The 14,478-nt window shown below is 38.0% G+C and overlaps 1 protein-coding gene across 1 annotated transcript in view; it reads left to right on the top strand.

The window, feature by feature from the left end:
- Positions 1–14,478, top strand: part of AXDND1 (axonemal dynein light chain domain containing 1) — a 105,422-nt gene that overhangs the window by 4,003 nt on the left and 86,941 nt on the right. The window contains exons 5-9 of the mRNA XM_058539964.1: positions 6,478–6,598; positions 7,196–7,281; positions 9,711–9,767; positions 11,019–11,121; positions 12,974–13,095. Of these exons, the coding sequence (XP_058395947.1) occupies positions 6,478–6,598; positions 7,196–7,281; positions 9,711–9,767; positions 11,019–11,121; positions 12,974–13,095 (489 nt within the window). The remainder of the gene's footprint in view (positions 1–6,477; positions 6,599–7,195; positions 7,282–9,710; positions 9,768–11,018; positions 11,122–12,973; positions 13,096–14,478) is intronic.

Here is a 14,478-nt window from a genome sequence, read left to right as displayed (position 1 = left end):
TATTACTCAGCTATGTCTCAGTGCTAGAAGAGTGGCAGAAACTTGGGCTATTGACTTGTGTGTCCTGGCGCTTCAGTGTCATCAAGTATCTGTACTTTATTTTACACATCATGCCTTCGGATCATGGCTATAATTATTAACAGTAATAATTAGTAGTTATGAGATGTTTGAAGTACTCTGAAAAAATAATTAGCTGTATCTGAATGTGGCAATAAAGTGATATAAAAGTTTTAATGTCAAATGACTTCTGACTTGGAATTTTTAAAATGTGAAGATCTATATTGTGGTATTGTGGTAGACAGGCATTCCCTCCACCCCTCCAGATGTCTTCACTCTAATCCTCAGAACCTGTGAATACATATCTTACATGGCAAAAGGGACTTTGCAGGTGTGATTAAGGTTAAGAACCTTGGGATGGAGAGATTATCCTGGATTATCAGGAGGGGCCCAACCAAATCGCCTGAGTCTTAAAGGTGGAAAAGATAGGAAGTTGAATGGGTCAGAGAGATGAGAGAGAAGAAGGAGGACAGATTTGAAGCGTGAGAGGAATTCACCCTGCTGTTGCTGGCTTTGAAGATGGAGGAAAGGAAGACACAAGCTAAGAACTGCCATTGGCCACTGGAAGCTGGGAATGGCCCTCAGCTGGCAACCATCAAGGAAACAGGAATCTCAATCCTAGAACCGCAAGGAACTGGGTTCTGTTAACAACCCAAATGGGCATGGATATTCCCCTAGCGCATCTGGAAAGGATTACAGCCCTCTCAACACCGTGATTTTATTTTATTTATTTATTTATTTTTGTGAGGAAGATCAGCCCTGAGCTAACATCCATGCTAATCCTCCTCTTTTTGCTGAGGAAGACCAGCTCTGAGCTAACATTCCATTGCCAATCCTCCTCCTTTTTTGTTTTTTGTTTTTTTTTTTCCCCAAAGCCCCCCAGTAGATAGTTGTAGGTCATAGTTGCACATCCTTCTAGTTGCTGTATGTGGGACACGGCCTCAGCATGGCCGGAGAAGCGGTGCATCGGTGCGCGCCCGGGATCCGAACCCGGGCCGCCAGTAGCGGAGCGCAGGCACTTAACCGCCAAGCCACGGGGCCGGCCCTCAACACCTTGATTTTAGCCTGGTGAGACCTGTATTGGACTTCTGACCTACAGAACTGTAAGATAATAAATTTGTGTTGTTTAAGATGCTAAATTTGTGGTAATTTGTTATGGCACCAGTAGAAAATTAATAACATGTATGCACAATTAATAGAATTCACAACAAGAGGTAACTTGTCTAGCAACCTTAAATATTCAGAGCATAGCAGTAAAATAAAAACAACCAAGCAAATAGCCTCTGAGTAATATTTTTCGATGGCTCTATCAGTTAGAGTTCAGTGCAGAAAATAAACTACTCTAGATATTTTAAGCAGGAAATTGAGTATTTACAAAATTATTAGAAGAGCTAAAGGAGCAGGTGTGAAGCAATGCCTTTGGGAATAACTCCCAGAACAGGAGAGATTTAACCCCTCGTAGAGGCTGCTGCCTCCAAGGCTGCCGCAGCAGTTCAAGAGTATACCCCCTTGAACAGACATTTGTCCAAAGAAGATGAAAATGGCCAGTAGGCGCATTAAAAAATGCTCGACATCGTTAGCTATAAGGGAATGCAAATCAAACCACAATGAAATACTATTTCATACCCAGTAGGATGGCCAGAATCAAAAAGCGGACAATAACACGTGTTTCTGAGGATGTAGAGAAATTGAAAGTGTCATGCATTGCTGGTGGGAATGTACAATGGTGTAGCCTCTTTGGAAAACAGTTTGGCAGTTCTTTAAAAAGTTAAACATAGAGTTACCGTATGACCCAATAATTCTATTCCTTGGTACATACCCAAGAAAATTGAAAATATGCGTCTACACAAAAAGTTTTACATGAATATTCATGGCAGCGTTATTCATACAGCCAAAAAGTGGAAACAACCCAATTTTCCATTAATTGATGAAAGGATAAAGAAAATGTGGTATACAATGGAGTATTATTTAGCTATAAAAAGGAATGAAGTACTGATACATGCTGCAACATTGATCAACCTTGAAAACGTTATGCTAAGTGAAAGAAGCCATTCACAAAAGGGCACATATTATATATTTCTGTTTATATGAAATGTCCAGAACAGCCAAATCCACAGAAACAAAAAATAGATTAATGGTTGCCAGGGGCTGGGGGAGAGGAGAGTGGGGAATTACTGCTAACGGGTGAGGGGTTTCTTTCTGGGATGTTGAAAATATTCTGGAATTAGATACTGGTGATGGTTGAACAGCTTTGTGAATATACTAAAACTTGTGAATATACTAAAAACTTATACATTGTACTCTTTATTTTTTTTTAAAGATTTTATTTATTTATTTATTTTCCCCCAAAGCCCCAGTAGATAGTTGTATGTCATAGCTGCACATCCTTCTAGTTGCTGTATGTGGGACGCGGCCTCAGCATGGCCGGAGAAGTGGTGCGTAGGTGCGCGCCCGGGATCTGAACCCGGGCCGCCAGCAGCGGAGCGCGCGCACTTAACCGCTAAGCCACGGGGCCGGCCCAACGTTGTACTCTATAAAAAGTGAATTTTATGGTATGTGAATTATATCTCAGTAAAAATATGCCCCCTTAACTGTAATCCAAGGATCAGGAAGCTGAAATCAAGAAGCTGTCATTGCTGCTGCTGTTACTGCCATGCCTCTCTGGACCTGGGTAGCTGGAGGATGGATTCTGGAATGTTGCTTCAGGAAAACCACTTTTCCATGATGTTGCTGGCAGAATCAGCTAAAACATGGCAGGAAAATGGCTTTTGCCTCACTTATGCTTCCAAAATCTTGCAAAAGTGCATCTACTTGTGGAACTTAGTTCACACCCAGAACCCTAGCTGCAAGGGTGTCTGGGAAAGCGTTTTCCAGCTTCTCCAATCCAAAGAGGATGTCCAACACACACCAGGGCCTACTGTATTCCAGTACTATCTAGGCTTTAGGAATATAACCAGGCAGTCCTCAAGAAACTTCTAGCGTCGTAAGTCATAAGTTTTCTTAACAGCTGCAAAGTTTTAAATACAATTTAGAAAACCTTAATGTTGCTTAAAAAGCATGTCTCAGTTATTTGGAAAATCGATATCTCTGAAATACCTCATTCCCTGACAACTTCAGATAAAAGACATGCTTATTTATGCACATAACTCACTCAGTGATGATTTGGAGGAAAATTTGAAGTATGAACTTAATTTGATAATCTGGAGGCTGAAGAAAGGGATGAAGAATTTCTTTTTTTTTTTTTTTTTTTTGGGAGGAAGATCAGCCCTGAGCTAACATTCATGCTAATCCTCCTCTTTTTGCTGAGAAAGACCTGCTCTGAGCTAACATCTATTGCCAATCCTCCTCCTTTTTTTCCCCAAAGCCCCAGTAGATAGCTGTATGTCATAGTTGCACATCCTTCTAGTTGCTGTATGTGGGACGCGGCCTCAGCATGGCCGGAGAAGTGGTGTGTCGATGTGGACCCGGGATCCGAAGCCGGGCCGCCAGCAGTGGAGCACGCGCACTTAACCGCTAAGCCACGGGGCCAGCCCTGAAGAATTTCTTAAAGTCTAATAAAGTCTGGTTTTTATGTTATGGCTAAGAATCAAAGTGTTTTTTTTTTTTTTAAATAAAATTACGTTTTCCAGAAAAGTGGAAGCAGGTGATTTACCACAAAAGTTTTATGAGAAATAAAACATATCTCTATTTTTTAAATAATTTTATTTATTTATTTATTTTTCCCCCAAAGCCCCAGTAGATAGTTGTATGTCATAGTTGCACATCCTTCTAGTTGCTGTATGTGGGACGTGGCCTCAGCATGGCCGGAGAAGCGGTGCATCGGTGCGTGCCTGGGATCCGAACCCAGGCCGCCAGCAGCGGAGCGTGCGCACTTAACCGCTAAACCACGGGACCGGCCCTCTAATTATTTTTAAATGAAAAACTGTATTCCAACAAATAAATAAAACATTTCCTCTAAAAATAAATATAAATTATATAAATAAAATACCCAATAGTTCAATAATAGAAATATAAAAGGCTCCTAAAATTACTCTTTGAGAAAATTTGTGTGACAGTTACCAAACCAACATTTCCTTTAGAAAGATGTGTGTGTGTGTATATGTGTATATGAAACATTCATTGTTTTTAGCTAACAAAACCAAGTTATATCGGCCAATTTCTCTAACAGTTATTGGTGTGATAAAAACTGATGTCCCATTATCCTGAGGGCAGGTTTTTTTTAAACAACTTTATTGAGATGTCTTTGACACACAAAAATTGTATATATCTAAGGTGTACAACTTGATGCTTTGATAAATGTATACATTGTGAAAAGATCACCACAATCAAGCTAAATAACTTATCCATCACCTCTACATGGTTACCATTTGTGTGTGTGGGTGTGGGTGTGTGTGATGAGAAGATTAAATTTAAGATCTGCTCTCAGCAGATTTCAAGTATACAATACAGTATTGTTAACTCTCGTCACCATGTCATACATTAGATCTCCAGAACTCATTCATCTTGCATAGTGAAACTTTGTAGCTTTTGACCAACTTCTCTTCATTTCCCCCACCTCCCCCATTCCCTTGTCTCACATATAAGTGAGGTCATGCACCATTTGTCTTTGTCTGGCTTATTTCACTTATTATAATGTTCTCCAGGGTCATCGATGTTGTCACAAATGGCAGGATTTCCTTCTTTTTTAAGGCTCAATAACATTCCATTGTACATATATACACCGAATTTTCTTTATCCATTCATTCGTTGACAGACATTTAGGTTGTTTCCATGTCTTGGCTATTGTGAATAGTGCTGCAGTGAACGTGGGTGTGCAGATATCTCTTCAAGATCCAGGTTTCATTTCCTTTGGATATATACCCAGAAGCGGGGTTGCTGGCTCATATGGTGGTTCTATTTTTTATTTTTTTGAGGAAACTCCATACTGTTTCCCTTAAAGCCTGTACTAATTAAAATTGGGGAGAGGGGCAGAGACATCTGAAAATTATATGCAGTAAGTGGCACAATTATAACTGTGCTATAGGGAGATGAATCTGGCAGAAGTAGAACATAGACTATACTAGAGAGACTTGAGAATCCACATAAAAAGTAATGACAGTTTGGACTAGAGATTTGGCATTGGCAAGAGACACGAGGACCGATCACTAGAATGATATGAGTGTGACTGTAAAAATAACAGTGATAGATGGATATTGAGGGTAAAGGATGGGAAGGAATCAGTTATGGATGCTGAGATTTTGATGAGTAGAGTGGTCGTGGTAACTGAAAGAATTAGTGAATATAGGAGGGTGAAAAGTGAGAATAGAGGGAGGCTTATTCAGTTGTATCTAGCGGTAGCAAATGTGGTAAGTTGAGATTTGATGGCATTGCCAAGGGAGAAAGTGTAAGGAAAGAAGAATAGAGGGATGAGGAGAGAATGTTGTGGAGCATTTCCATTTAATAGGCAGGAGGTCACAGAGAAGTCCAAGAAGGACTTCTTGGAAAGAACCAGGAGAGCCCAGTAACACAGAAGATAGAGGGGGAGGAGAGTGTTTTTAAAAAGTGAGGTGATCATAGGGCCGGCCCGGTGGCGCAAGAGGTTAAGTGCGCGCGCTCCGCTGCGGCGAACCCTGGTTCGGATCCCAGGTGTGCACCGACGCACTGCTTGGCAAGCCATGCTGTGGCGGCGTCCCATATAAAGTGGAGGAAGATGGGCGCGGATGTTAGCCCAGGGCCAGTATTCCTCAGCAAAAAAAAAAGAGGAGGATTGGTAGATGTTAGCACAGGGCTGATCTCCTCACACACACAAAAAAAAGAGGTAATCAGCCCTGGAAAATGTTTCATGGAAATAGTGGAAGATAAGAACTGATTACTTACCAGTGGAAGGTCATCGTCAGCTTTCTGAGAATGGTTTCAGAAGAGAGAGAGGGATGGAAACCAGATTGCAGGGAAATTTTAAGAAGTCTGATGTTTAACAGAAAGGGAGAGATCGATAGATCGTGATAACATGACAAGAATGCATGGTCAAGGGAAGATTTTTAGAAGGGGGAAAGTGTTGAGTTATAGACAAAGGAAGGTTCCAAGAGAAGAGGAGATACACGGAAACTATGATTGACGGAATGAGATCCCTGAGGATGTGGGCAAAGATGATTTCGGGGACATAGGTGGAGGAAATAACCCTGGGGTAGAGGATACATCATAACCTGAGATTGAAGGAAAGGAAAGAATTTGTGATGTGAATGAGAAATTTGAGGTGGAGAAGAAGAAGATGTGAGGGGAAGCTCATGTCTGATGCCTCAGCCTTCTTAGTAAAGTATGAGGTAAGGAGACCAGTTTTGTATCACTTTTTACCCACTGAAAGAATGTGTGTGGACCTTACTCACTCTTTTCCAGTCACCAGACAGAAATTTTATTTTTAAATATATTTTTCTTATTTTTTAGGGATATTTCTTTTCTGTACGATGTTAAATATGTTAAAGGAGAGACTAGGGAGTGGACAGTTTGTCCCCCACATTTGGATCGTTCCTTACAGTCACATGATGGTGTCATTGTGCCTCATAAGGTAATAAAGGATTTGACAAATAATTTCCTCTCCCTCTTTCTACTTTTAAAACAAAATCATTTCCCCAAAGTATAAAGCAATGTCATACTATAACAACAATCTGCATTGCTTATCAGTTTTCATAGCACTTTCTAATTATTTCTAGAAAAGGGTATTTATTGGGAAAAGATCAAAGATATTTTAAGCCATTTTCCAAAATACGATTATCTACTTTAATCTAGAAAATATAGTATAGGAGACTAGATTATATTTTTTCAAAACCCACAGTTTAAAGTTGTAGGATTCTTATTTTTGGAATGTTGCTGAGGTGAATTTTAAATTCTCATTGAATTTTAAAGAGTCATTGGATTTCTGAATGTATGGGACATGTGTAACTAATACTAAAACCAAGGTTCTTTATTTCATGGTTATTTTTTAATGTATGCTCTGCTAAAAGTTTTTTACTACTTGCCATGACCCACATTAATAATATTGTTATTTCTCTAATAAAATCTCTTAACTTAATATATAGTATCCCATTGCCATAGGAATTAGCATTTGTGCAATTCAGTTTTTTTCATCTACTAATGTTTCATTTTTGTCCATTTTTTTTTTCAGCCAAAGAAAGTAACAGATACTTTGATTCCTGAAGAATTTCATATTGTGTCAAATACAGGCGTTTCCGGTTTGGAGTGTTATGATGAGTGAGTACTATGGTATATACTGAATATCTGGCAAGTTGCACTGTTTCCTCCTTCCCAGACATGGAGGAACCTGAGAACAGTCCACTCGTGTTCCTAGGCATTATCTACACTGCAATGAGGAAGAATTTGGCCTACCATCCTAATACAATTTAAGAAAAGTATCAAAAACTATTGAAAAAGTCTTACTTGAAATAATTTGGGATTTTAGTGATTAAATTGTTCTGTCTTTTCCTACTGTTTAATTTTGAATTAAAAAAAATAGATCTTTGTTCTGAACGCTTGAGTATGCCTCTTTAGGAATGGTTTTGAGCAATGACCATGGAGACAAAGGAAAGTGCTCTAAGCTGGAATCTTATAATGCACGCTCTAGGGCTTAGCTCCAGACTGCAGACTAGCCGTCTCCAGTTTTTTTTTTGATTTCTGCTTATGGGATTAAAAATGGTATCTTGGGGGCCAGCCCCGTGGTGTAGTGGTTAAGTTTGGCACGCTCTGCTCTGGCGGCCAGGATTCACAGGTTCAGATCCCAGGCACAGACCTACACCACTTGTCAGCCATGCTGTGGTGGACCCCCGTACAAAATAGAGGAAGATTGGCACAGAGGTTAGCTCAGGGCTAATCTTCCTCACGCACACACACAAAAAGGAGGGATCTTGTTTTCATTTTCTGAACAACACTTGAATGTTTCATTGTTTAAAAAACTAGAACTTTGGACTAAGCTTTTATAATAAAATGTCCAGAAGCTGTCACTCTTTTTGCCTTATCCAATACATATGTTATATGGCACTTCCTTATGATGGTGGGTTTCAGAACAATATTTTTCCAAAGAGAACTAAATGGAACTCATTTTTGGGGTAACTTTTTATTTCTATATAATTTCAAAATTATAAAAAAGTTACAAAAATAGGACAAGGAACTCCAGTATACTGTCTATTCTGACTTACTGAGTTTTTGCATTTTTCCTCATTTGCTTTAATACAGACACACGTGCACACACACATACTTATTTAAACTATTCAAACTATTCAAGAGTAAATTGGAGACATCGTGACCCTTTATCACCAAATACTTTAGTGTATATTTCCTAGCAACCCACTAGATATAGATCTTTTTGATGACTTTTTTTAGCTCCATCATTTCTTCTGTATTTGTTAGTTGGCATTTTACCATATAGACTCATGGATTTCTATTTGATTCAATGGGTTATAATTCTTTACTATTATTATTTATTTTGATGTTCAAATTTTTCCAGATTTGGCCAATGCCAGCTCCTTTGAGCTGGCTCTTGTGTTCTTTGGACATGTCCCTATCATTTTTGAATGCTCCCTTATTTTCTGGCTCAATAAGATTTCCAGGTTCATCTTTTATTTCCCAACTCCAGCTTTGGAATGAACTCTGAGTCATTTTTCCAAGGAGTACTGATTCCTCTTAGTGGAGAATGGTACTTAGAGACCAAGATCTGGGTGCTAGGTGTGCTCATTGCTCCTGGGGTATCATCTTCTAGTGCCTCTCACATACTCATTTTTGAAACTTTATTTTGAGTGTATATTCCCTGGAGATTTTTCACTGATCTAAATTCTGAAAATAGACCTTATTAACCAATGGTGTTCCAGTAGGGGGCAGAACCAAAAGAAATCCTTATTAACTAGAGGAAGAAAAAAGATATATAAATAATAATGCATTTAAAGGATTTACATGTGGCTCTCATTGTGATACTCATTTAGGTGTAACAGGCACTACAAGAGGGCAGATATGCTGGGAGTTAGGAAAGCTCAGTTCTGGTTTCATTCTGTGCTTCTTATTAATTGTTTAACCAGTTTAGTCACTTAACTTTATTGACTTCAGTGTTCTTAGAACATCCTTCCACCTTTGAAAAGTTAGGTGTTTTTTTAAAATGAATCAAGGAAATTTTGTTTCTTTCTTTTTTTTTTTGTGAGGAAGACCAGCCCTGAGCTAACATCTGATGCCAATCCTCCTCTTTTTTGCTGAGGAAGACTGGCCCTGGGCTAACATCCATGCTCATCTTCCTCTACTTTATATGGGACGCCGCCACAGCATGGTTTGACAAGCGGTGTGTTTGTGCGCGCCTGGGATCTGAACCGGCGAACCCCAGGCCGCCACAGCGGAGCGCGCGCACTTAACTGCTTGCGCCACCGGGCCGGCCCCAAGGAAATTTTCATCTTGTGACATATTGAGGAATGTGATTGAAGCTCTTTTACTAAAAAATGTTCCAAATATGATAAATATTATTACATCTGTCTGTAGATGTGTAAGGCTATTTATGTGTGACCTTGTGTGCAAAATGATGGAATTTTCTGGTTGCCTCCAAGCTTCTCAATTCCATGAGGTCTTAAGTTTATCATGTTGTGATATGTGATAAACAGGCCAGATAATTTTCTTACAATAACATTTACCTGTATTATTTATTGCAGCAAATATACTACTCTCCTCACAGATAGTGAAAATAGGCTATTGCTCTTTCCATCCATGTAAGTACTTTTTATTTTTGAAAGCATTTCTCAGAAAGAATAACTATATACATATATATTCCTTTTTCTTGATACTTTATTACATAAAAAATATTAAAATTACAGCAGAAACCCAAGACAATAATTGCCTACAATTCTGTTATTTAATCAGTGTTTTCATTTGTCCAATTGCGATTTATTCAATTTTTACATATTTATAATATTTAAGTACTATAATACTTTTTTTACAGTTTCAAATTTCTTTTTTTTGTTTTTAAATTTTATCTTATTGTGGTAAGAACACTTAACATGAGATTTACCCTCTTAACAAATTTTTAAGTGTGCTATACAGTTTTGTTAACCGTAGGCACAATGTTGTAGATCTGTAGAACTTATTCACCTTGCATAACTGAAACTTTATTCCCATTGATTAGTAATTTCCCATTTCCTCTCCCCCTAGCCCCTGTAAACCACCATGCCACTCTCTGATTCTATGATTTTGACTATTTTAGAATATTCCTCATGTAAGTGAGATCATGCAGTATTTGTCCTTTTGTGACTGGCTTATTTCACGTAGCCTAATGTCCTCCAGGTTCATCCATATTGTTACATATTGCAGAATTTCCTTTTTTTTTTTAAGACTGAATAATATTCCATTGTATGTGTATATGTACCACATTTTCTTTTTCCGTTCATCTATTGATGGACACTTAGGTTGTTACCACATCTTGACTATTGTGAATAGTGCTGCAATGATCCTGGGAGTGCCAGTATCTCTTCCAGATCCTGATTTCAATTCTTTTGGATAAATACTCAAAAGTGGGATTGCTGGATCATATATAAAATACTTTTATATTCTACATTTAACCATTAGTATTTCTCCATTTTGCTGTATTTTTTTTTTTCTTATTATTTCTCCTTTGTTCCTTTTCTTCTCTTACATTGTAATCAATATTAACAGCTTGGTGTTTATCTCCCCACATTTTTTCTGTGTTCTTACAATCCTACACAATAGGTGTATAGAATTTTTGTGGGGGGGAGCATTATTTTCTTTTACGAAAAAGAGGATCATACTCTTTGCATTTTTCTTGTTTTCTTTTTTTACTATATTACTGATATCTCACTAGATCAGTACATACAGGTCTAATGCTTTAAAATACGATTAATATTCCATAGTATATACATTTTCTTTATAAATAATCTTTTTGCCATTTGAGGATGATCTATTTTTTGTAACACTAATTACATAAATCTGCCACCTTAATCTTTTAGGAAACCTAATAAAAGAGTAGAAGTGGTCCAGCTGAATGACGTGATGGATACTATGCTAGAGAGAGCTGGTGTGGAAAATCAGGAATATACAGGGCCAACCAAGGTAATTGCAAAGATCAGTGTAACCTAGTGGTGAAGAGCATGCACTCGAGGTGGAATGCCTGGATTGGAATCCTGGCCCTGCCATTTATTAGCTGGTGACCTTGGGCAAGGCATTTAATGTATTTGTGCCTTAATTTCCTCATCTGTAAATTAGAGATAATAATAATATCTACCTCATAGGGTTGTTGTGGAGATTAAATGACATAATAAATGTAAAGGGCTTAGAACATGTGGTAAACACGGTATAATTAATTGTTAGTATTATTATTACTGTATTTCATTGAATATAAGGCACCATTGATTATAAGACCCTTATTACTTTATGTACCACTAAAAAACACTGCCAATTAAACCATGCTTTCTTACCACTTATAATTTTTATTTTGTACTTAATGAAAGAACTTTTTCAGTCTTACATAGAGCGATTTTTTTCTTTACGAGGGCTATTTCTTTTTTGTTTTGTAAGTTTTTATTTTTATAGATTTGAAACTTGAAATAGACAAGTTTGATATAAGGCAGTCCTATATAACCTTTACCCAGATTCACCAATTTTTTACATTGTTCCCTATTAGATTTATCATTCTCTCTCCCTCTCTCTATATAATTTTTTCTGAACCATTTTAAAGGAAGGTGACGACATCATGCCTCTTTACCACCAAACATTTCAGAGTATATTTCCTATGGATAAGGACATTCTCTTACATATCCATAATACAGTCATCAAAATCAGAAAATTTAACATTGGTATGATAGTATTATGAATATAGTCCATATTCAGATTGCAAATTTTATCAATTGTCCCTATAATGGCTTTTATAGCTATTTTTTCTTCTCTATTTCAGGATCCCAGGATCACACAATGCTTTTAGTTGTCATATTCCTTTATTTTTTATTTTTTAATTTTTTTGTTGAGGAAGATTAGCCCTGAGTTAACATCTGTTGCCAATTCTCCTCTTTTTACTGAGGAAGATTGTCTCTGGTCTAACATCTGTTCCCATCTTCCTCTATTTTATATGTGGGACGGCTGCCACAGCATGGCTTAATAAGCGGTGCATATGTCTGTGCCCAGGATCCGAACCTGTGAACCCCGGGCTGCCGAAGTGGAGTGCGCAAATTTAACCGCTAGCCACCAGGCTGGCCCCTGTCATGTTCCTTTAGACAAGTTTAAAAAACAGTTTTTTGTTTTTCTTGACCTTGATATTTGGATGTGCACAGGCCAGTTATTCTGTAGAATGTTCCTCAATTTTGGTTTGTCTGATGTGTACTCATGATTAGATTCAGGTTTTGTATTTTTGCCAGGGACAACATAGAAGTGATATTGTGACCTTCTCAAGTGCATCATATAAAGAGGTACATGATTAGACATAGGTTTTTAAAAATAATGTATCATTTTTGTATATATATTGATAAAGGAAAATGTAAGTCAAATAAATTAATCAAGGTGTTTCTTTTTTTTGTGAGGAAGATCAGCCCTGAGCTAACATCTGTGCCAATCCTCCTCTTTTTGCTGAGGAAGACCAGCTCTGAGCTAACATCTATGCCAATCCTCCTCCTTTTTTTTTTTCCTCCCAAAGCCCCAGTAGATAGTTGTATGTCGTAGTTGCATATCCTTCTAGTTGCTGCATGTGGGACACGGCCCCAGCATGGCCGGAGAAGCGGTGCATTGGTGCGCGCCCGGGATCCGAACCCCGGGCCGCCAGTAGCGGAGCTTGCACACTTAACCGCTAAGCCACGGGGCCGGCCCAATCAAGGTGTTTCTAAAACTTATTCACATGCAGGGTGCTTACCACCTAAAATGGTTTTTACTGACAAGACTGTAATAAATACTGATTATCTTAATTATCTTCTGCCAGATGCACAAACTACTACATATATTGAAGAAGGAACAAACCATTTACAATACAGTATTTCATGAACTCATTCGACAAGTCAGTGTGGACTGTGCAGATAGGGGAGAACTACTGTCTAAAATCAGGTTAGAGCTGTTATGGGAGTATCCCAGTTTCCTATTGAATTTTATATTAGAATTATGTTTATATCTGCTTTTGAGAAAAATCACAAAAGTACACTTCTCTATTCTGTTGATAATAAGGAACCTAATTGTATTACTATTATATTTTCTATAGTAAACATATAATAGTTGAGATCTTCCTTAAGGTGATTTCAGTTGGAATGTTTGATGCCATATTCTTTTATGATTGGGAGTGAAGTGCTATGTGACATAGTGGAAAGAGCGTAGATTCTGGAGACAGACCAATCTGGTTTCAAATCATCGTCTAGATGTGTGACCTTGGTAAAAGTCTGGGCCTTAGTTTTCTCATCTTTAAATGAAGATAATAGCTACTGTGAAAATTTTAATTTGTCTGTTTGTTCATTCATCAATAATACTTATTGAGTGTCTACTCTGTGTCAAGCACTAAGATGCTTTATAGGATTGTGGTAAGGTTTAAATGAGAGCACAGGAGTAGGTGCTCAATACATATAATTATTATAGATGATGATAATTACTATTGTTACTATAATTCTTCTTCTCATGACTATAGTACTTTCCAAAAAGCTGAAAGGAATAGTAGAATTAGAACACTGGGTTCAGATTACATATCTGCAGCTTACTTGCCATGGATCCATAGGCAAATTATTAGATCTCTCTGAATATCTGTTTCTCCTGAGAGGGAATTAATAATATAAATTTGCCCTATTTGCCCACCATCTGATTTATGTAAGCTGAGTCCTCCTATCTGACGGTGCTGAGAAACTAGAAGCAAAGCCATTAAATAAGAGACTGGTCAAGGTTAGGTACTAAGGAGTACTAAGGAGTAAGTTGTTGGAATACCATCAAGAGCTGGAGAATGTCAAATTAGAATGAAGATAGGGACAACTAAAGTATGCATTGTTAAGCTAAGAACAAAGCCAGGAGGGATAGATGAGGAAGGCATGGCAAAGGAACTAGATGACTAACAGTGTATCCAAACCTTCCCCTCATGAGGAACAGGTATGAGTGGGTATAACAGCTGATATCAGGAGTTAGCTTCTATGGCCCACAATAGGGCGGGGTCCTATCCCAGGAAGTCTAAACAAAGAGAGACAGGCAGGCAAGTCAAAGCCAAAATCCTTTAAGAAAAGTTGAGTCAGACACTAGGGAGACAAAAATACTAACTCCAAAGTGCCAGAGATAGTATCAGAGTAGGCTTGAAAGCCAAGGATTTAGAATAGGGTAAAGTTGGAGTCAAGAATACAAAGTAGGTGAGAATAAGCCATGAGATTTCAGGATGATTGCTGCAAACATTCATGATGTGTTTGTGAAATGGTGAAACACTCAATAGGTCCAAAATAAACTAGCGGCCAGCATTTTGTTGTG

The sequence above is a fragment of the Diceros bicornis genome, chromosome 4, assembly GCF_020826845.1.
Source record: "Diceros bicornis minor isolate mBicDic1 chromosome 4, mDicBic1.mat.cur, whole genome shotgun sequence".
Taxonomy (NCBI): Eukaryota; Metazoa; Chordata; class Mammalia; order Perissodactyla; family Rhinocerotidae; genus Diceros; species Diceros bicornis.
This window is presented reverse-complemented; position numbering and strand designations above follow the sequence as displayed.